The sequence below is a fragment of the Cygnus olor genome, chromosome Z (genome assembly GCF_009769625.2).
Source record: "Cygnus olor isolate bCygOlo1 chromosome Z, bCygOlo1.pri.v2, whole genome shotgun sequence".
Lineage (NCBI taxonomy): Eukaryota > Metazoa > Chordata > Aves > Anseriformes > Anatidae > Cygnus > Cygnus olor.
Genome location: NC_049198.1, coordinates 47,868,323 through 47,890,189, shown reverse-complemented (window position 1 = coordinate 47,890,189; position 21,867 = coordinate 47,868,323). Strand labels below are relative to the sequence as shown.

The following is a 21,867-nucleotide window of genomic DNA, read 5'->3' as shown; positions in this document are numbered from 1 at the left end:
CTGGCACCTTCCTCTCAGTCCATCAAGAGAAAAATCATTTGAACTGTATCAAAACTGCAGCTGAGGTTCTGCTAATGGAACACACCAACTAACCCTAGTACTTCTTTGGGGCCAAGTGTAAGTTATGATTTATTATCATAACTTGACTCATTAACATGACTCATTATCTGTAATGTAACGGGTCCAAACAGAAGTCAAATATGTTTTGTTCTGTGACTGATTTTTTTCTGAGTGATTTCTTAATATTGCATGGCAGCAAAATTCTGCTATTTAAATTGAATTTGTGTATGACCTAAGTAAATTATGCTGTAAGTTTGACAAAGCATTACAAACAATAAAGCATGATATTTATGCCATCTTTTGTAGTCTAGGCATTGAAGGAGAGTGTCACGGTCCCATGATGCAGTATAGAATATGCGAAAATCCTTCTTGTCCTGCTGGTGTGCCTGCCTTCAGAGACTGGCAGTGCCAGGCTTTCAGTGTCAGATCTTCATATCAGAAGCATGTGCACCAGTGGCAGGCTGTGATCGATGATGGTAAGTGTAGGCCATTCCCCACATTTCCCAAATTGTTATATATTTTATTTAATAAACAACAACAACAACAATAATAATAAATAACCAAACAATAACACACACACAAAGAATTAAGGTCTGAAAATGGTTATTTTGAGACATTAGCAGAATTGTAAGAACTGGTAATAAAGAAGTTCCTGGAATGACAGAATTACTGTAAGTATGTGTTACCACATTTTAAGTAGTTCTTTATTGCCAGTTATATTTTACTCTTGAAATAAATTATCAGAAAACATTACAAAGCACAGATTTGGCTGAATCCTGAAAAATATGAGTTTATTATAACAAACTTATTTTAGTATATGTATAGCTAAAAAAAGATTTTTTGGGGTACTAATCTTCTGAAGGTGACACAATGAAAACTTGTCAGACAGTTTTCATTAGGCTTGTATGTTATCTCATATTCAGAGTAAGGGGAACTCTCTCCATGTATTTGATAGGTACTTATCTAGTGAATCAGTTTGGCTTTGTTTTACTAAATTTCATTTTAGTAAAGAAACACATGATTTATATCCTAAAGGATAAAGAGTTTTCAGTCTGACTTAAAATAACTCAGTCATCTGATGAAAAATCTTTACAGTCTTCTATTTCCTGTTGAGGATTATGGATGGTTGTTTTCATCTAAGTTTGTTCTTAGAAACCTTGTAGTCCTAAGCTGTCCTCCAGGAGACACAAAACTAGAGACCAGCAAAAGAATTCCAGTGCTACAGAAATCCATTGCTCCCAAATTCACAGTTATTTGTCCTATTGACATTTACTGGAGCCCAATTGTACACCATGTCCAAAGTAGTTGCTGTATTTGAGTAAGGTCACCTATAGTATGTTGAAGTTATCTAGTGTTGTTGATTGATGAGATGGTCCTAAGGGAACTGGTGTATGCAGTTGCTGAGCCAGTACTGGTCATATCTGAGAAGTTGTGGCAGTCCAGTGAAATTCCCACTGACTGGAAGAGGCAGAACATAACCCCCATTTTTAAAAAGGGAAAAAAAGGAAGACCTGGGGAACTACAGGCCAGTCTGTCTCACCTCTGTTCCTGGCAAGATCATGGAGCAGATCCTCCTGGAAACTATGCTATGGCACATGGAAAATAGGGATGTGACTGGTGACAGCCAGCATGGCTTCACTAAGGGCAGATTGTGTCTAACAAACTGTACCTAGTCTTCTATACCACGGTTACAGCATTGGTGGATAGGGGAAGAGCAACTGATGTCATCTACCTGGACTTGTGCAAAGCATTTGACACTGCCCCCCATGACATCCTGGCCTCTAACCTGGAGAGACATGTATTTGATAGATGGACCACTTGGTGGGTAAGGAAATGGCAGGATGGCAGCACTTAAAGAGTTGCAGTCAACAGCTCAAATTCTGAGTGGAAATCAGTGATGAGTGTTGGACTTCACGGATCAGTATTGGGACTGGCACTGTTTAACATCTTTGCTGGTGACATGGACAGTGGGATCAAGCACACCCTCAGCATGTTTGCCAATGACACCAACCTGTGTGGTGCAGCTGATACACTAGTGGGAAGAAATGCCAGGACATGGACAGGCTTGAGAGGTGGGCCCATGCGACTCTCATGAAGTTCAACGAGGCCATGAGAGAGTCATAGAATCATAGAATGCTTTGTGTTGGAAGGCACCTGAAAGATAACCTAATTACAACCCCCCTGCCACACCTCCTACTAGATTAAGTTTTCCAAAGCCACATCCAGTCTGGCCTTGAGCACTTCAAGGGAGGGGGCATCCACAAGTCCAGGTAGATGACATCAGTTGCTCTTCCCCTATCCACCAATGCTGTAACCCCATTGGAGGTGGCTACCAGATTTGTCAGGCACAATCTGCCCTTAGTGAAGCCATGCTGGCTGTCACCAGTCACATCCCTATTTTCCATGTGCCATAGCATAGTTTCCAGGAGGATCTGCTCCATGATCTTGCCAGGAACAGAGGTGAGACAGACTGGCCTGTAGTTCCCCAGGTCTTCCTTTTTTTCCCTTTTTAAAAATGGGGGTTATGTTCTGCCTTTTCCAGTCAGTGGGAATTTCACGGGACTGCCACAACTTCCCAAATGTAATGGGCTTAGCAACTTCATTCACCAGTTCCCTCAGGACCCTTGGATGCATCTCATCAGGTCTCATTGGCACCTTCAGAACTTGTCCACCTTAAAGTTCTTTAGCTGGTCTTGAACCTGATCTTCTCCTGCACTGTGAAGTTCTTCATTCTCCAAATCCCTGGCTTTTCCTTCTGGGGCCTGGGCTATGTGGCTGGAGCTTTTTCTGGTGAAGACTGAGGCACAAGAGTCATTGAATACCTCAGCTTTCTTCATATCCCAAGTAACCAGATCTCCTGTTTCCTTCCAGAGAGGGACCACAATTTCCCCGGTCTTTTGTTTTTGATGTACCTACCTATAGAAGCCTTTCTTGTTGCCCATGATGTCCCTTACCAGATTTAATTCTAACAGGGCTTTGGCTTCCCTAACCTGATCCCTGGCTGCTCAGACAATTTCTCTGTATTCTTCCCAGGCTATATGTCCCTGCTTCTACCCTCTGTAGTCCTCCTTTTTCTGTTCAAGTTTGGCCAGGAGCTCTTTGCTCATCCATGCAGGCTTCCTGGGGTTTTTGTGTGACTTCCTGTTTGTTGGGATGCATCGCTCCTGAGCTTGGAGGAGGTGATCCTTAAAATATTAACCATCTTTCTTGGTTTTCTTTTCACTCTTCCCTCCAGGGCTTTGTCCCATGGTACTCTACCAAGCACGTCTCTGAAGAGAGTAAAGTCTGCTCTGCCAAAGTCCAGGGTAGCAATATTGCTGTGATTTCTACAATTTTTTGTCTCTTTGATTTTAGTGTCCTTACAAAATTTTTAGGTTGTAAATCTAGATAAGGTGTTCCTTTGAAAAATGCTGATACATGCTGTTCTTAAAGCTACCAGGTGACATTCAAATTACATTTTAAGCAGTATAACAGGAATGCAGCATGCACAGACTCAGGCTGAGGCTAATGCTTCTGAACTGGAGATGGCTGTGTCTGACAGGCTTCACGTGCTGGCAAAAGAGATCACATCTTTTTGTACCTTTCCCCTGGAGATACTCAGAGGCTGTGTCAATTTTAGTGAATTAAATGTGCCCAGACCACTCTCTGGTGTGTAAGTGAGCTGGTAGAGAAAGTGCGTGTCCACACTTTTCAACTCTTTGGCACTCGAAAAAGGATGATGACATCCAAACAGCTTTTTGGAAATGGCCCTTTGCAGGTGGCAATTTCCAGTCTAGACCCAGCTAATGCTAGTTGGCACAGGCGAAAAATGTGCCATGGAGTGTTTTGCAGTTTAACTGTATAGACAGTAGAGTTCCAGTGCCCTTCAATGTTTCCTGGAACTGTTTAATTTACTAATAAAAATGCACTCCAGGAATCTAAAAGTCAGCATGAAGTCAGAGCCATGTAGATTGTGTCCAAGTGAAATCAGTTTCAAGTTCAGGATTGACATTATCCTTTCAAAAATCTGCAAAGGATTGGGAAGAAGTTCTGAGTTAGTACATTTGTGATTAATGATATAAAAAAGTCATGTAATTTTGTACTTGGTTGACTACTGACAGGAGACTTTATTTTATTTTATTTGTTATTATTTTGGCATTGGTGAAGCAAACTTCATTATTTATGAATGATGACCCTGAGGAATACATGGATACATAGGATATGATTACTTTTTTATTCTTTTCAAAATGAGAAATGATTTGCAGAATGCTGTAGAAATGATTTTCAGAATGCTGTAGAAATGTAGTAGAAAATTTGCCTGACCTTGGTGAAGATGTTAGAAAGAATGTGTTCAGTATTTAGTGGGTTTTTTTGTTTTTTTTTTTAATGTGGATTTTGTAAATCCGTATATTTTTCTTCCCAGGGTGTTTCAGTTACTTAATTTTTTTCCCTTTGACCTGCATAGTTAGAAAATCTGGAAAGTGTTAAGTTTCTTTTTTAACCAATATTTATGATCTGCCAGAAGTATGGTAGAATAAAAGTATAGATTACAACCAAAATATTCCAACAGCTGTAATGTGCATATTCTTAATTGTAACAATGAACATGACATGAGTATGATGTAGGCCAAGTTTATAGCACAAGTATGTTCTAGCAGGAAAAAGAACTTGAGTTCTTCAAACAGATGAGAAAAGGATCAAAACTGTTTTGTTTTTTTTTTCACTGTATCTAAGATAACTTTTAATGCTAACATAGATCCATACCGCAAAGATAAGCATATATTAGTTTTAAAATACTGTTGATAATAATTTTCTATTTGTTAACTGACCTTTTGTGAACTCTTTCATTTATTTATTTATTTATTTTATTTTTTTTTGTTTGTTTGTTTTTTTCCATCAATTGCTACTACAGAAAAACCCTGTGCCTTATTCTGTTCACCAGCTGGAAAAGATCAGCCCGTTCTTCTAGCAGAAAAGGTGATGGATGGGACTTCTTGTGGCCAGCACGGGTTAGATATCTGTGCAGATGGTAGATGCCAGGTATGAGTTACTCCTTTAGAAACTGGATACATATGCACATGGATGCAGGTGCATACATTTGTTATGCATATGTGCTATTTCTTTGATGGAATGTTGCAATATGCATGACCAAGACTGAATGTCTCTTTATGTACCATACTAAAATATTTTAAACTCTTCACTTGTAACACAGAACTTGAAGTAACTGAAGGTTTAGCTTCGGGAATGTGTATCTCTGATATGGCTGATTACAAGAAACTGCAGCAGATTCGAACATAAGTGTTACGATTTCAACTTCTAAAGCTAAGGATGTCTCAGCTTTCAACAGGCTGGGAAATTTTGCTATGGGGTGTGGATATGTGTGCTTAGTTCTGTTAACAGTACAAAATTTTCCAGCTAAATAAACCAAAGAAACTGAATTACAGATAACTAAAGTAGAGTGCTTCCGCTGTTCATGGTCCTGAGAATTCATTTGGTTCACAGAAGTTCTTTTGACTCTTATAGTGCCTTACATGGAAACTCTTTCATATGAAAATTCCACAGAGCTGTTTATTTTCTTGGTCCACTTACCATTGCAAACCTTGAATTCAGTAGAAAAACTAACCTTTAACACAGAAACTATTTCACTAGATACTGTAATAACTTAATTAAATACTTGTAGATGCATGCATGCATTTATATATGCATACAAATGCATGTATATGTATAATAAGTCTTGAGTGACTGAGCACGTGCAACATGTATGCACTTAAGTACTTCATTGAACTGGAGTTTTTGCTCATGAGATAAAAATTAGAGGTTTAATCACAAAGATGATGTATAACCCACCTTTTTTTCTTGAAAAAAAAATCTTTTATTATCCACCTTTTGCATCTGTCTGGCTAATAAAGACAAAAAAAAATAAACCACTGAACTGGTTTGTTGGCATATCAAGAGGCAGAGAGATATGTGCTAATCAAATATGAATGTTTAATTTATAAGATCTTTCACATTGTGGCTTGTCCGTTCAAACAGATGAGGACGGACTTCTGGTCTACAGCTGTAGAGTTAAATATTTAAATCTTGCAGATATACCATTTTAGATACACAGGTCTTTGAACACTTATACCATAAAACAGATTTTAAATTCTATATATATATATATTTTAGATAGAATCACTCGAATAAGAACTGTATGCATAGAGTGAAGTAACAATCTTCATGTACTTGGAAATGAGCTGATCTTTAATAGACTACAGTTTCTGTTGTTACGGGAATTCTTTATTTCCTTTTTAGCCTAGCTTTTATCTTCATCATTTATCAAACAGTGTTTAAGTTTTATTGGTTTTATCAGGTGCATTTATGCAGTGCACGAGATTACCTTGTGATGTCTTCTCTAGTCTCTAAAAAGTTTTTGTTTCTTATCAGGCCAACATATGAAATTAGCTCTATTTCTATTGTCAGGCTAGCAGTGATTTTTAATGATAGAAATACATCAAAGATAGTAATGTCAAAGTGCTTGAGTAAACACTATTTGTTTCAAACCAAAAACTTTTCCATAGAACACATATAAATTGTATATTTACATGTTCTAGATGTGTTCAAATGGTATTCAGAGTTAAACATTAGCTTTCATTAGGTGGCACTTTACCATTATGGGGGTGGCAAAGAATCTGTTGTATTTTGAATCAAAAGCTGCACAAGCTGCAATCACTGGGCAGTAAGGCCTACTCAGTGCTTTGCACAGTAGCCCATCCATCAGCGCCAAGAGATGCCAGGGGAAGGTGGGAGCACTTGTGTGTTCCTCTTAGAAAGCAGTTGATATTGTTGGCCAACCATATAAGAAGAGTGAGTGCAGCAATCTGAGGAGGCCTAACGTCAATGCTGGGTCACAGTGATTAGGTCATCTTGAAAAAGGATGAGATGCCCACTCATAAGTGCAGCCTTGTGAAAAATGTGGCCTGTCTCTCAATAGCTTTATTTTCTTCTCCTGTAGAAATTTGGCTGTGATGGGATATTAGGATCTCTGGCTCGTGAAGATCATTGTGGTGTGTGCAATGGTAATGGAAAGTCATGCAAAGTTATTAAAGGTGATTTTAACCATACCAGAGGAGCTGGTAAGTCCATCTACTTTGTAGACTCAGAAAAGCATTAACTGTTTTGATTGCTGTGACCATTGCAAACTAGGTTATACTTTTCAAACTGATGCAGTTTCTCACTATTTCAGATCTACAAAGGAGATTTTTGAAACTAATCCTACCCTGATCATATGTTCAATGTTTAAGATAAAAGCAAATTATTATTATTAAATTGCTGCAAAATAACATTGTTTTAATTATATACAAAATTATGGAATTATATGATTTATATGCCATTAAACACATTATTTCATAGGAAAACATGATTGCTAAAAATTTGCAAATTTTTCTTGGTGTTTAGTAAGTAAATAAACAATAAATTATTACATTGTTTAGATAAATTTAATGTTCTTCAAAATAAATACCCAAATTATGATCTGTTACCTAGAGTAATGTCATTAAACCAAGCGGCTGGAGAATATAAAATCAAATGTGTGGAGAAGTCTTATATCCTTTTCATTATTTTATGCTAGTATCAACATGTTTTAAAAAATAAATAGATTTTCTGATGCAGAATGAATATTAGATTTTCAAACAGTCCTGTGATCTGTTCTTTGAATGAGGTGAATTGACTGGCTACTGCACAGTAGTGTTTACAGAGTAGAGGATTGAAATCCTAATAGAGTTCCCTGTGCACCATTTATACCTTCTCTTCAATAAAAGTTTTTCCTTTCAAACAGTGATTGACCAACTGTTTTCAGCATTTGTTTGCCATTACACTTTCAGTTTCTTGTATAGAAAATGTGCAGAATTTCAAGTCAGTAAGTAAATCACCTCATAAAATACTGTAATTAGAAGCAGACTATATCTTTGAACAATCAAGGACTTCAATGCATTTACTTAAATGCATACTTAAAAAAAAATAAATAAGAAAGGTTTATTTGTCAGATAGTTATGTCTGGCCTTGTCTTAAGGTAATACAGAACAGGGATCCCAAACCATTGCTGAGTCTTGAGGACTACAAGATCAAAAACTATGGAGAAGGTGACTGCTAATAAATGACAATATGTCAGCTCTCTTCTATAGCTAATGCAAATATCCAAACACTTTTAAAGATTTTTCATGATTCTATGTCAATCCACATTATTATAGCATTGCCATCTAAACATAGCTGTGTTGTTTTCCTTCCCAAGAAGCTGGAATATCAGCAATACATAGAGAGAGTTATTAGCTCTTAAGAGAACTAAATTATGCTGCTTTGCAGCTATCCAATTTTCATGTTTCAGCACTAAAATGTTGAAAAAATGTTGTAAGTGCTCAGTATTTGCTTATAAAACTTTGCATAGCTACACAGGATAAATATTTACTATCTACTTTTTGAAGTTCACTTAAATAATCTATAATATGATTTTGTTATTTATAACATTCCTTGTTGCACAGTGTTTTCCTCCTGCATTGCTTTTTCACCCCTTTTTACGTAGAGAAAATGGCTCAACAGCATGTCTTAATCCCACACAGTAAGGAAACAATTTTAATGCAATACAATTAACTAATAAATATACCTCAAAGTCATTCATAATAGGGGTTGAATGTTCCAGCAATAAATCTGGAGTACAAAACATTTACCAAAACAAACAGTGAGATGATGTTTACTTTCTGGTGCTGTATGCTTTACATGCTGAATGAAATTGGGATTTGTCTGGTCTGGTAGTGATAATGACACTGTTCTACTTGGCTGGAGACAACTTTATCTGCCCCAGCTCCAGTCTGCTCCAGCGTCACTAATTCTGGTTATGTTTTACTTTTCTACCCTCTTAATATTACATCATAGTATATGTATATTACACATAATACAGTTTCATTCTTGTTAACGATTGTAACATTTTTCAAAGACTCTCAAGCCATTGTTATATAAATTATAATTTGTTACATTTAAAAGAGAAAATAAACAAGAAATAAAAAGGGCATACAAGATGTACTTTTCTATACTTTTGTATTTAACATAGTACATATGGTCTCATGTCTAGGTTATGTGGAAGCTTTGGTGATACCCGCAGGAGCAAGAAGAATCAAAGTTGTGGAAGAAAAACCAGCTCACAGTTATTTAGGTAAATATGGCATAGTGTTCATGTCCTGTTTGGATCAGCACTGAAGAGAGCTAGCTAAACATGCTTGTGTAATTAAACAAAACTGTGTGTAGAAAAAGAAATCATTGAAAGGAACCTTTAAAGAAATTTTGTAGAAATGACATAACATTTGGCTATTGCACATTTTTTTTGTTTGTTTGAACTTTCATCTCGTTTACAGAAATATTCAAAGAATTAATTTAGATGATATAAGAAAAATTCCCTGTACTTTATGTTGCAGGATTTTCAATGTTTTATGTCAAGAACACAAATGAAAACACTTCACATTAAAACTAGTGAAAGGAAAAGTTTTCTGCTGAAACATGGAATAATTTCTGCTCAGCCAACAAAAAAATGCACTGATCAATCAATGCACAGGAAATTACCGAAAAAGTCAAATGAAAGTTCTAAAATTAAACTAAGAATGCACAAAAATATTTCTTCAGATGATTTCAAATCATCTAAATGTTTTCATGGACAAATTTAATCACATTTTTTTTTTAGTTTTTACTTTTTTATGAAATTACTTTTCATGAAAAATCTGTTTTTTGCTTTTAATGAGTTGTAGACCTGTTGTCTAGGAAGTGTATAATTTGTAATTGTTGTTATGGTTAATGTTGTTGTGGTATAACTGAAATACCATAAATATTTAGTGAACTGCTTGTAGCTTAAATTGAGAGAAACTTAGTACAAGAAATAGGACAATGAAATGAAAACTTCCCCAATTTGTCCCCTGTTCTTAGGTCTGTTCATAAGTAATATTTGCATTTTAAGGAACTTTTTACTCAGTACTTTAAGTAAGAGAACATCAAAAATGTCAAGTCTTAGTTATGACAGCTGACGTTATTAACATGTGACTGTTGGTTTGTCATGAGGGCTGTGCCTATCCTGTTAAAATATCATAGGAGATTTAGAGTTCTGGATTGTTTCGTTGTGCACCAATGGAGCGTGAGATGGAGGTCTGAGAGTGTCAAATCGATAACGGAAGTTTCATTGATACATTTTCTTAGCTTTCCAAGTTGTTGTTTTTTTCATCCTATATATCTGCTGTGTTATCATATGCAGGCAAGTGAAGTACTGCTTAGTTTTTAGTTTTTAAATAATGTAAAAATAAATAAAAGCTGGAGTTGTATTTAAGGAAATTAGTTCCTTTTCATAAATAGCAAGCTTTCCTCCCCTACCAGGGAGGCAAAAAGAATTATAATTCTTTTTATGCCCATGAAATCATACCAGATGTGCTGCTTGTTTTTGAAAGGTGCTAATTAGCACTTAATCAGCTTTTCATTGATTGTCACTTTAATTTTACCTTTCTTAATGTAGCTAATGTCAGTCTGAATCATTATCAGCCCGTATTTCATTGAGATTTGTTAAGACTTTATGAGGAAGCAGGAAAAGATCTCTTATTTTGGATTAAAACCTAGGTTTTTGCACTTTTTTCTTACTTTTATTAGAAAAAGGTATTTAAACTTTCTTCAATTTTAGCAGATTTATTCTGAAAGCATAAAAAAGTGGAATTGAATAGGAGTAACAATTTTAATGGTAGCATTTTTGACTAGGAGTAGTAACATTGCAAGTTTAGTGAAGAAGGTATCAACATTTCACCTTAGAAACAATATTTTTCAGAAAACTGAATAAAAATGTGAAATATAATGCAAATTAAATTCTCTGTTTCTGATTTGTTTCTATGTTACAGTTCTGTATGTTAATTTTACATCTCATAGCACTTTGCTCTCCGGGTTTTTGAACTTGAAACAAGTCAATATAGGCCAACAGTATTTCTGTTTGGCTAATTTTCTTAAGATCTTTTTTTTTTTTTTAATAGTATAGCTCTAATAATTAATAATTTTATGGTTGAAGATATAGCTGTAAACATACTGTAACCCAGCATACGCAAAGAGCTGCGGCTTACAAAGTAGAAGCTAATTTAAACTGCTGGAAAATTTGATCCCAGTTGTGCAGCACAGGTCAAATACAGAGACAATCAAAGTGAAATGCCATTCTCTGGATTTACTAGGTGATCAGAAAACAGTGTCACTGCGATCTGGAAGCGTCCATGATGATGCTAAACTGATCAGTAAAACCACAGTCCATATCAGTAGCATCATTTGATGGAAGTAAATCTTCAGAGGAATTCTTTCTGAACACCTCAGATACCTTTATCTGAGGTATATCAACATTTACCACAGTAACAGGAGCTCTGGCATCCTAGAGGAAAAGATAAAGTATAACTTGCAACTGCATTTACTGAACTGATGACTCTGTCAAGGTCTGTCCTCTCTTTTCTCCCCTCTGGGGAGGTAGAAGCAGTGATGACCCACAAATCCCCCTCCAGTGAGGTTTTCCTTACAGTTTTGAAAGAATTACATACTCTTTTATTGTTATTATTGTTATTATTGTTATTATTATTGTTATTGTTATTATTATTATTATTATTATTATTATTATTATTATTATTATTTTATATTTTATTGTGATGAAGCCAAATTAACAGGTATTCCTTCTTACTTAAGTTATATGAGGAAATACATACAAGATTGTGATTTTTCTTTCCTCAGTAGAGTATTCAGGAATAGAAATTATTTGTAATGGTAAAGAAGGGAAAACAAGTGTTTATTTGATTCAAGAATATTTCCTAAACCATACTTATTAATTTTGGAATTAGGGTCTTTAGGAAAGAAATTTGAGATTTAATGTTAAGGAATGAACTTGCAGTGGTAACCCTGTCAGCTTAAAACGGTGCTGGCATGAGTGTTGATTCATTATCAGTTACTTAAAAAACCTTATCATAAGAATAGCTGTAAAAACATTTCAAACATTATCAGGATTCCTATGGTCTAAGATTATGCCTTGTCTGCTGCTACATTTTCCTTTATATTTGGCAGGTTTGGTTTGTTGTTGTTGTTGTTGTTGTTGTTGTTTTTACAGTTCTTAAAGTAGAATCCAGAAAGGAAGTTCGGAAGTTTAAAGTATTTTTTATAAGAGATATACCAGGCTTTGAGATTAGAATGCTTATTTATGTGACACTTGTATAATGGCATGTCAAGATGTCAAGTCCAGCACTATAATGAATTAATAAGATTAGTTACAGATACAGACAAATGACTTGTGATCTAAAAACTGAAAATTCTCAGTGTTAATTGGAAATGAGAGAAATTATTTGTTTCTAACTGAAATACAGAAATGGATTAGCTCTAAGTGGCTAAGTGGCTTGAGCAGGTGAGTTGCAGGAGATGACCTCCAAAGGTCCCTTCCAACCCCAATCGTTCAGTGAGCTGTATAATAATTTTGACAAATATAATCAATCTGCTTCAGGGATGTAGACCGTTTGGACACCTGTATTTAACACTGCATTACATTGTAATTTCCAATTCTGTTATAGGTGTCAAGTTCAGATGTGTGCAATGTTCTTGTCAAATTTCCTTTATCAAATATGTTTCCTAGTTAAGAAAGAAGCACGTTGTACCATGTTGGGGGGGGGGGGGGGGTTGTGCGGAAGATGAAAGAGGGGAAGGGTGGCAGAGACAGAAGCGTGCAAGAAAGCAGATGGGGTCTGACAAATAATACAAAATTTTGAATTCCTCATTTCTGACAACACTCATAGTTTTAAAATAACTTGGAGACCAGCTGAGGACCTGATCATATAGCAGAGACCAGAGTCCCCTGTGTTTTCCTTTCATCTATACAAGGCCATAGAAAATGGTTAGTAAATAAAACATTTTAAAACCTTTTTACATCAAGATGAAACAAATATCTATTCTTTAACATTTGTGATAAGATAACATTTGTGAAAGCTATCAGCAAAGCTTTTGGCAAAGTGTAGTTTATAGCAATATAAACTATGCAGAGGAGTTCATGAAAATGAGTTTAAATTATTTTCCAGATAAGAGTGTGCACATTTGTTACTGTTGTTCTGTGTCACTGTATTAACACAGTCTTTACAACTCCTTATTTTTCTTGTTGACAAAAGAATTGAGAGACCAAAAGTCAGTTTGAATTTAGGCACATAAGCATCATTTTCTGTGTGTGTACGCAGCCATACAGCTTTCAACAACTGAGCATTTCAGAAAACATCCAGAATTAAGAAACAAATGCTTATTTTGTTCAATTTGTGTCCAAGTCTAGTTAAAATTTTTGTGGAGGTCTCACATAGCCAATGCAGAATACAAAATGAAAAGTGATATGAATCAGCTCTTCCTTCACAGTCAATAAAACTGAAATTCAAAGTGCTATGCACCACAAAAAGAATTACCTTAAAGTTTGACCAAAAATGAGAGTGAAGATTGGTACCAACATGGAATCATGCTTTCTAAGTTTTCTGCTCAGCACATGCAAATAAGTTAGCTATACATATAAACACTAGTAGTGTATTTTTGCATGTACACATTTTGACATAGCTCAGATTTCATTCTAGAAAAGATATTCCTTGTCTATGTAGAATTATGCAACAGAAATAATATATACACCCTAATTAAATATTCCTGTGCAATTGTATCTAATATCATGAGAATTTGTGTTGTACTTCTGTGAAATAAAAGTGATAAAGGAAGTGCAAATAGGTCAGCAAAGCTATGATGAAAACATGTAACTAAGGAAATAGGCAGATAAAACAGGAATCAGTTTCTAAGTTAAAACTAATTTTGGATATAAGTTCATTCTTTGTGTGAACATTGCAGCACAGGAAATAAAAGTAACACTAATTTTAATTAGTAATAATTTTCATTAGATTTCATAATCCTTTAGATGGGGTACTTGTAAATTGGTGCCTTTATTACTGTTTAGCAAGGAATGTTTGCTACAAATCACCAGAATTAAGCAGGTCAGATTGATTATTCCTTTCTATTTTCAAGAGTTATTGTGAGAAAATACAAACTGTCTTTTTTTGTTGTTTTTTTATTTTTTAACTATGAATTGCATTTGTTGCCCTATCATAGCAAAACATGCATGTTGCTTTTCCTGTTCTCAGCTTCTCATTATATTAGCAGTAATGACCTTAACACAAGGATTTCCGGGATGCTAATGAACAGTTGGGATTAATTACTTGAGGTGATGGTCAAATGCTATGAAGTGTTTCTAGCAATATGTAGACGTTTGGATGTGGGCTATAATTTGATGGTTATTGCTTATAAAACAGAATAGCACCTGTGAGCTTTTTCTGCTTTATCATTTGAGTTAAATTCACACTTGAATACAAGAGAAATGTTTACATCAGATTTGTTATTCCAGAAAACAAACAAACAAACAAACAACCACCATTTCACAGTTAGTAAATATTGATCATGTATAACAATCTTTTAAGTGAATAGTAGAAATACAACAAAAATATATATGCAGAACAATTCAACATGAACTATGAAATTTGTAACTGAGTGTTTTTCTGTATTAGATTCTTCCACTCTAACCTGGATTTATTAGTAATAACTGTTCAGTGCCTTACTTATAGCTGTGATTGGTTTTTAAATAAGTGTTTAATTCCTGGAATGTATCTTAAAATACTTTTATTTTGAAATTTAAAAAGAAGATATTTCTGTGCTGACATTTGACATTCTGTTGCATACTCACTTGATAGCATTTCTGTTTGGTTTGTGTTCTCTTTAGTTTCATTAAAATCAAAACAGTGATGTGGAAAAGACTGAAGCAGCAGCAACTAATGGAAAGTTTGCTGCAGAAGATAATATTTTCATCTTTATTTACTTTGGAGAAAGCAGCAATTAAGCAATTATCAATCTTAAAATGTGACCTGATAGAAAAAAAATGGCAAGTTTCTTCCTATAAAAAGATACATAACTTATTGAACAATAATGTGTCCTGTATGGTACTACAAAGTGAAAGCATAGTCGCTTTCAGCATTTCTACGTACCTTCTTATTCAATAACGTTGGAAAGAAATGCCTTAATGTAAAGTAATTTAAGTAGTTTAAACAGAAACAGTAAGGCATTATGCCAAATTGTATGTAACTCTAATTTCGTAAGATAAAGAGAGAATCTTTATCTAATAAGATAAAGATGGAATTTTGTCCTTCATGAGATGACAAGTTGAAATTTTGAAAAAGTTTTTCAAACCTTGAATATTAATATTCTTAAGATGATTTGAAGGGATCACATGATAACCTTAATGGAAGCGAAACAGTGACTTCACTGAGAAAAGATATCAGTGAAAGTATTCTGATTTAGAAATGAATTTCAAATATTTTTTATATTTGCCAATTTTCTTGGAAAAATAGGGTTTGGCCAAAATGACATAGTTTTAGTACTCTCCTGGAGAGAATTATTAAATTTTGCACAGAACGAAAGACCAAATTCACAGCTCAAAGTTGTCTACTTCCCACTTATTTTGATACAAATGCCACTTTTCTTGGTAGGTTTTCCTCATCAGAGTTTTTTGCTTGTTCATCTTTTTAGTTGTAGATGTATTGCTCCATTCATTTTATAGCCCATAAGATACACTTGTGTGCTGAATTTTCCTCCTGCATTACATTACTTTGTACAGGAAATCCTCCTTTATCAAAAACTAAGCAGAGTAGGGAGTATATGTGTGATGTGGAATAAAACTCAGTGAACTTGCTTGCAATATGGGGTGTGACAGAATCAGGAGCAGGCTTGGACTACCTGAATCCAAGCTAATATTTTAGGAATGGGAGCACCCATTCTTCCTTCATCCAATACAGGGGCTCCCAGGTGAGGAACCTGAGAGCAGAAAGTGCAAGAGCTAACATATTTCTGTATTCTGGGTCTGGGATTCCAGTCCCCTGCACACATCTGTATGCTGTGGTGCATAACATTCCTTTTAAAGACAGAGAAGACGATGCAAGGTCCACTGCTCTCCAGGGAGAATATACTGCTCCATGTGAGCAGCATGACCCGACTGGACCTTGGCACTTTCAAGTACATTTGTTTTGTTTCTCCACTGGGAAGAGGATTGACCCGTAAAGTTTTAAAACAAAATGGGAGTTAATTACCATTAATAATAGAATGTTTAAACCTGAAATACCAATTTTTAAATCTTGTAAAATCACTGGTTATTTTTAGCACAGGGCTGTTCTACAGCGTTAATGGAGTTTATAGTCTTAACATTTATTACACTGTGCTGTAGTGGTACGCATCAGTGGTGTCTTATGCAATTGTATTGCTGCCAGTCCATAGACCTATTGCCATTGTTTCCCATAGAAACAAAACATAACAGTATAAATATGAATAGGAGAGAGGATGATTACAGGAATGACTCACATTAACTTACAACATTAAATAAGAAATTTTGGACAAGATTTAAACTGTTGAAGTTCTCTTAAAACAGTCTGATGCCAAACATGCAATTTCAGTGAAGAGGAATGTGTAGAACTTCTTGTCCAGAAGGTGACTTCAAGCATATTTTACTTCACATGAATATTACAGACCTGATTAGAAATAAAATAAAACAAAATAAAATTAAAGATTCTTCACAGAAGGGGCTATTCGGAATGTACTATAGAAAAATACTGTAAAATACTCTGTTCTCAATGTCTGAATATCTTTCTTGACTTGATGATGCTTATGAATATTAATTAGGCCAAGAAGACAGTGATTCATCCAAAAAGAACAAGCTTTTTCTGTTTGTTAGAATCATTAAATTAGGTGGTGAACATCTGTATAAAATAAGTGCTTAAGTTAGTATGACAGTAGTATTGTCACATTTTGAGATGGAGGAAAAAGTAGATATATTAATTAGAGGGAAAGAATTCTGAACCAGAATTTGTTGAAGTTTTAATGTAATTCCACAGATCTTGAAGAGTGTCTTGTGAAAATTGCATTTCCCATGTCTTGTATGGGTCATAGAAGTGGCTACCTAGGAAAAGAGAATCATTGCCTTTGTCATAAATTAATTTAGTGAATTGTGCTGGAGCCTGTCAGTCTCACTAGGCATTAAAACACTGTTTTAACTTCAAGTAATGCTTAGCACACACGGATTTGCCAAGGATGTCTTCCAAAAAATGTTTCTGAAACATGTTCCAGTTGAAGTTCACATATAGTAGCATCCATAAATATCTCTGCAGAGTTATGTGATTTCACCTACCTGTTAAATTATCCAAACAGGAAGTAAAAGGAGGCCAGAATCACTACTGACCAAGCTTTTTTTTTTTTTTTTTTTTTTTGTATTGGCCTTTTTTCATGTATTTTGGCAGCTCTTCGAGATGCTGGTAAACAGTCAATTAATAGTGACTGGAAGATAGAGCATTCAGGAACATTCAATATTGCTGGGACCACCGTCCATTATGTTCGAAGAGGTCTCTGGGAGAAGATATCTGCCAAAGGTCCCACAACATCACCTTTACATTTACTGGTATGACAATGTGGGTTTTGTTTTTGTTTTGTTTTGCCTTTTTTTTTTTTTAACCTGATTCCTGTCCTATAGTGTGGGAACTATTTTTTCCAGGCTTCTGAAGATAATGGGATCTATGCAAGATATACCTGCTGATCTGTCAGCCCACTTCTAAAAAGTGCTATTAAATCCAATAATAATCTTTATGTTATTGAGGCAGGACGGAAGGTCTCAGAATTCCTACAAATTTCATACAAAGCTGACGTGCAGCTTGAGCAGGAAAAGTCAAATTAGTATCAGATGTTTTCTATCCTCCTGGCACACTGGCTGATGCTATAGCACAGCATTACCACTTTAGGGTTGTAATCACCAAATTCTCCATTGGGAAGTAGAGTTTTGACACATTTCAGTGTAGGGAAGGAAAAGTTGATAGCCAAAGAGACAAGAACAGAAGGAAAAATGAAGAAATGATGAAGAAGTACTTCACAATTCAAAATCCTTTAAGTGTAAGAAATCATCTTGTATATCCAAAATAATTTGAAATTTGATGTATCTAGGAAAGATCTCTTTTTAAGAGCACTGGAAACATAGGATATGTAACATATCATTCCCTAGATTTCTGGTGAATACATTTTTTTTACAATTTTACATGGAGAACTTTGTGACTCTTATGTTAAATAAAATCTTTTTTCCCCCCATTGTTTTGGGTTGGATACTTCTATTATTTAGTTTCTTCTACAAAATCTATCAGAAGGGTCTAAAGGCTGCAGTGCAGTAAGTCATTCTGGCATGTTCTTCAAGATTATCTCTTCACAGGTCCAAGTTTGTCTTCGATAGTTCCTGCGCACATAGGAAGGTTTTCCTTCTCTATAATTACAGGTGCTGCTATTCCATGACCAGAGCTATGGTCTACACTATGAGTACACCATCCCACTGGATCCTCCTCCTGAGAATCAAAGCTCTAAAGTACCAGAGCCTCTTTTCATGTGGACTCATTCTGGCTGGGAGGACTGTGATGCTGTATGTGGAGGAGGTAAATTTTTTTTTAATAAAGCACACACACACACACACACACACACACTGCATCTACAATATGCATATATATATTTACAATGTATATATATATATGATGACTAAAACAAATGATATATTAATATTTCAGGCTGATGATCAGTGCAATATATTTATTAGTAATATCCTCATTGCAACTTGTGTGATTCCATAGAACAGTGGACATATTTCTGTTATGTTCCTCATGATTATATTAAAAGAATACTGATAACTCTCGTAAAGATTCAAACTAAATAAAGTAGGTAGAAAGAAAATGTTAGTGAAGGAACCAAAACTTGATTAGAAAAGTAAATTCGGGACCCAGTTTCCAAGAAGAAATAGAAGTGCAAGAGCTAGAACAAGAATAGAAAGTTCATGTGCATTCCACTGTGTATTTGGAACTACTGAAGAAAAACGATCTGTAAAAGACATTTCAAACTACAGAAAAGCTGAACCCCAATCTCAGATCAAATATGTACCGTTAGTAACATGAGTTGAGATCCAGAAACATATGGAACAAATATTGCAACAGCAGATATTAGTATGCTGATGCAATACTTTTCCTATGTTTATGTTTATAAACCATAAAAAATGTGAATTTGGAAGAACAAAATGAAAATATGAAAACAAATATTGGAACATGAGCAATATTACTGTAACAAAATCCTTTAAAATTGGTAACTGTTTAGAAGCTGGTTATTAGAAAAGGTAATTACGGTGGGAAATGTGTAAGAGTGTTTTTATGAATGCTACCTATAGAAATCTGTTTATATGTTGTGAATTAATTAGTCAGGCTTACACAGTAAATACTATACTGATTATTGATACCTGTCTTTCCTGCTTACAACATTGATAATCATGGCTGCTGTGATCAGCAGTCCTGAAAAGTGCTATGCACCTTGTAGTTCAAATAAGAAAGCCTGGAAATGCTTTACCTTCTCTTCACAGCAACACAAAGAACACTGTGTTCTAGCTACTTTGACTCTGTGAACAGTCCTGGTGTCACGACAGATTACTGTAGTTTCCATAAACATGCCTTTTGTGGTTTGGTAAGAAAGCTTCTTCCCTGAAGGCATTTTGTACGTGGTCCTAGTATCATCCTCTGTTTCTTCATAGTGCACTCATATTCACTTGGAATATTCATGCTTTTTACAGTTTCCAGAAATATTTTTAGAATAATTTGAATGCTACCACAATCTCTCATTATTGCCTCAGTTATTTCTAAAGTTACCTATCATATGGAAAAGTCCTGAAGTGCAGTATGTCAGTGAATTTTTTTTTCTACATTAATGCTTAAATAAATATTGAAGTGTTTTACTGTAATGTTTATTTATCATATTTTTTCTGTTGTAACTGGCCATCACGTTTTGTTATTGTTTAAAATAGTTGAGTTAATGCAAAGTTCCATAAAAGGTATTTTTACTGCAAATATTCTGAAATACAAGGGAAAGATTTTTCGTACTTTAGGCAAAATAACTTTAATTCTTCTTTTAGTTCTTTGGTTTAATAAGAAGTAATAATGAAATTAAAATGATGCAGATTGTACCCTGTGTAAATATTTGTGTTTGAATTTTTAACATCAGTATTTTGATAAATCTGATTAAAGTATATAACAATTATCAGTAGTTTTCATTAAATGTTTAAAACGTATATCAGGATGAGAAGTAGTCATGAAGCCATGTGGCTTTGTGCGTGTTTATACATGTAACTGGTCTGTGACCTCCTGTGTTGCAGAGAAGCTTTCTTTGTGTGGGAGGGAATATGAATACACAGATGTATATGTAAATGCAGAAAAAAATGTCAAACATTTCAAATGCTGTGCATGATAGATTAGTTGCATGTGCTCTCACGTACACAAATGCTGTGTAAAATGTCAGTTGTGGTCAAACACATAATGCGTATTTATAGCTTCACTGCTCAGTCCACAGACACATTTCTGACCACTAGCAAATACTGAATTCTTATGTCTGCCCTGCTCCTGCACACACCCTGTTTGTAAGTAAACTTCCAGATAGAAACAGGGTGTTATAATGTAACCATAGGAACAAATGGTTATGAAGTTATTTTCTACTAACTAAAGTCTTTAATGCAAGGCTTGCTAGTTTTCTAAAAATTAGCTCCCATCTGATTACTAGGTACTGCTTGTTGTACATATTACTTTAAATTCTGATTTCTTACCTGTTCAGCTTCAAGAGACACAAGGTCCCAACCCATCCATCAAAGCACAGTTCGTGTAACAGAACATGCATTAGGTTTCCACAGGCAGTACCCAACTTCCTAAATGATTACCCTACAGATCAGATCAGTTATATGTCTTCTTTTCTTTAGTCCATGGAGAACGGTGCAGTTGGAGAATGGTGCAGGCTCCTTACTGAAGGCTTCATGAGCTGAATCCCTTTGGCTGAGTGCTGGCCACATGTGCCAGTGTACTGCTAAACTGGGTAGAACTACTATACTTAAGCAATACAGAGGGCAGGACTTGATATTCCTTTTCTTAATTTATACATTAATGGAAAAGCATATCTTCTCCTTACTGTGCAATTTTTCTGCAAGCCATTCTCAACACTAGGGTCTTGGTGATTGAGAAGGAAACAAGAATGCCAGTAAGACTAAGTCTTTGGCCTATGACTTGTTGCAGGAATAAAGCAGCAAAACTCTTTTGACAGTGGTGTGCAAATACTGGAATAAGAAAATACATTGTTCCCTACAAACTTTAATATCTCATTTGGGCTCACTGCTACCTTTGTTTTTCACTTCAGATTTTACACATATGTAGGTTTTACACTTCTTTTTGCCAAACTGACCATAAAATAACTGTATCTGATAAGGATACCACTGTCCTTCCTTTATTAACAAAAGTTGCATATTCGTGGTTTCTCCACATACCTGCTTTATTTTTTACTAGGTGAAAGAAAAACAACAGTCTCCTGCACAAAGATTATGAACAAAAATATCAGTCTTGTGGACAACAAGAAGTGCAAATATTTAACAAAACCTGAACCACAGATCCGAAAGTGTAATGAGCAGCCATGCCAGACCAGGTAATACTGATTTGGTTAAATTACACTGTCATAACTAGAAGTAAACATCTCAGGAGCTACAAAGAGAAATGACTGCCTCTGGCATTGAATGTGCAGTAAATACATACATAGAACAAAAGGTTATAGTGTGAAATGTATGGAACACTGAAACATTGGCTGCTGTTTCTCCTGAGTTTTATTGAAAGAGTCCTTAAGCACATGTCTAAATCAATTCTCATTCAATAAAGCAGCTCATTACTTTCCT

The 21,867-nt window shown here is 35.0% G+C and overlaps 1 protein-coding gene across 2 annotated transcripts in view; it reads left to right on the top strand.

The window, feature by feature from the left end:
• The window catches only part of ADAMTS19 (ADAM metallopeptidase with thrombospondin type 1 motif 19), a 166,260-nt gene that overhangs the window by 115,078 nt on the left and 29,315 nt on the right, over positions 1 to 21,867 (top strand). For both annotated transcript variants that reach the window (XM_040541557.1, XM_040541555.1), the window contains 7 exons: positions 367 to 536; positions 4,951 to 5,078; positions 7,033 to 7,153; positions 9,142 to 9,222; positions 17,396 to 17,553; positions 18,412 to 18,565; positions 21,488 to 21,623. In XM_040541557.1, the coding sequence (XP_040397491.1) occupies positions 367 to 536; positions 4,951 to 5,078; positions 7,033 to 7,153; positions 9,142 to 9,222; positions 17,396 to 17,553; positions 18,412 to 18,565; positions 21,488 to 21,623 (948 nt within the window). The remainder of the gene's footprint in view (positions 1 to 366; positions 537 to 4,950; positions 5,079 to 7,032; positions 7,154 to 9,141; positions 9,223 to 17,395; positions 17,554 to 18,411; positions 18,566 to 21,487; positions 21,624 to 21,867) is intronic.